At 48.1% G+C, this 1,791-nt stretch overlaps 1 protein-coding gene across 1 annotated transcript in view; it reads left to right on the forward strand.

Moving 5' to 3' along the window:
• entpd6 (ectonucleoside triphosphate diphosphohydrolase 6) overlaps nt 1–1,791 on the forward strand; it is a 25,365-nt gene that overhangs the window by 18,479 nt on the left and 5,095 nt on the right. Inside the window, exon 8 of the mRNA XM_008298313.1 lies at nt 475–539. Within this exon, the coding sequence (XP_008296535.1) occupies nt 475–539 (65 nt within the window). The remainder of the gene's footprint in view (nt 1–474; nt 540–1,791) is intronic.

A 1,791-nucleotide genomic window follows, 5' to 3' on the forward strand; every position in this document is an offset into this window, starting at 1 on the left:
GGGTTAGGGTTTATGTCTATTGCCCTCTGTCCAGTGGATTTATGTCCATGCCACTGTTTTATCTGCATCACTGACTTGCTGCTGCGTCCCGTCCCGTCCGTCATGTCCAGTGTCGGTTCTGTGGGCTGCAGTCAGGGTGCGGTCCGGATTCATATGTTGGTTCTGTTTGGTTCTGCGCCACCTTCATGTGTTTATTCTCATCCTGTTCTGTCCTTTATGGTGTTTTCTTTACTGCAGGTAAAGATTTACATGTTTGATGACATTTTTGTTTTTGTTGCTTTAAGTTTTGTGAAGTATTTGTAATAGTGGTAGAACCGGGTCTCTGTCCCGGTACCAGCAGCTGTCCTGACACACTGATCGATCCGCTCCATCCTTTGGTCATTCTGTCACTTCACCTTTACCACGACGTGTTTCAGTGAAGTTCATGGTCACAGAGCTGATCATGGGCTGATCCATCACCTGTTCTGTCTGCAGCTATCTGGGTCTGGGCCTGATGTCGGCTCGACTCGCCGTCCTGGGAGGCGTGGACGCTCCGCCCCGTACGTACCCGCCTCCTCGTTCTGACATTTCTTGTTTTTCTGTGGCTTTCATCTGCTCCCTCCATCCTGCCCCTCCTGCCCCTCCTGCCCCTCCTGCCCCCACATAAATAAGCCATTATCTAATCTTTTAATAACACACAAGATTAATTCCTTGCCTGCCAGCTGTTGCTGTGGTTTAGCTGCTGCAAGAAGCTGCAGCTCACATCCTCTCTGTCTGTGAGTGAGTATATATCAGCATCAGGAACACTTCACTCATCCCACACACACATATAGATATAGATATGTATGGAGTGTGTGTGTCGGTTGACAGGATTCACTTCCTGGACGTTCTCCTCCTCGCTGCCTTGTCCCACTGAATCCACATCAGTCCGTTTAATCAGGCTTTTTGATAGACTTTATAAAAAATATCTTTCGTGTCAAAGTGAAAACAGAGTTCTACTAAATCATGTGTTTTAATTAATTTACAATCAGAGCTTCATCAGTGTTCAGGAGATGGACCTTCAGCTGGTCCTGTTGGTCTCCATCAGTCTGAACATCTGGACGCTGCAGCTTCACCTCATTGTTCTGATGAAACTGTTCAGACTCTGTCAGGTTCCACAGGGATCACGAAGGAACAGAACTTTTCAGGCCCAGACTCTGATTCTCAGCTGGACCAAGGTCTGGACTCGGACTGGGCCTCCAGAACTTCACCTTGATGTCTTCAAGCCATTTCTGTGGAGCTTTGGCTCATTGATGGAAACCAAGTCTTCTCCACGTCTCAGTTCTCCTGCAGACTGCATCAGGTTGTCCTCCAGGATTTCTCTACGCTCTGCTGCATCCATTCACCCTCTACCTTCACACGCCTTCAGAGCCTCCACATGTCTTCTGGTGACCTCCAGTCCACATTTAATCTGAGCTTTTTCCAACAGAGTCTTTCTCTTTGGCTCCCATAAAGCTTTGATGGTGAAGATGGATGAACAGTCTCTGAAGCTGGAAACTCCTCCAGAGGAGTCGTAGGAGTCTGTGGCCTCCCTCACTCGTCTCCTTGTTCAGTCGCTTAGTTATTTTTTAATGACCAGAGGGTTGAACTACGAAGCCAGTTCAACAGATCCAGACCTTCTCTGTGTAGCGGCTCCACATGAACCAAAGCTCCAGCAGAGTCCACAGGTATCATGAAGGAGGTTCAGCTTCCTGCTTCAGACTCTGTTCTCATTAAAGGAGGCGTTAAGGCGTCACGTGACTCTTCTTCTGCCCTGAATGAATCGATGACGAG

This window comes from Stegastes partitus, unplaced genomic scaffold, assembly GCF_000690725.1.
Source record: "Stegastes partitus isolate 25-593 unplaced genomic scaffold, Stegastes_partitus-1.0.2 Scaffold1304, whole genome shotgun sequence".
Taxonomy (NCBI): domain Eukaryota; kingdom Metazoa; phylum Chordata; class Actinopteri; family Pomacentridae; genus Stegastes; species Stegastes partitus.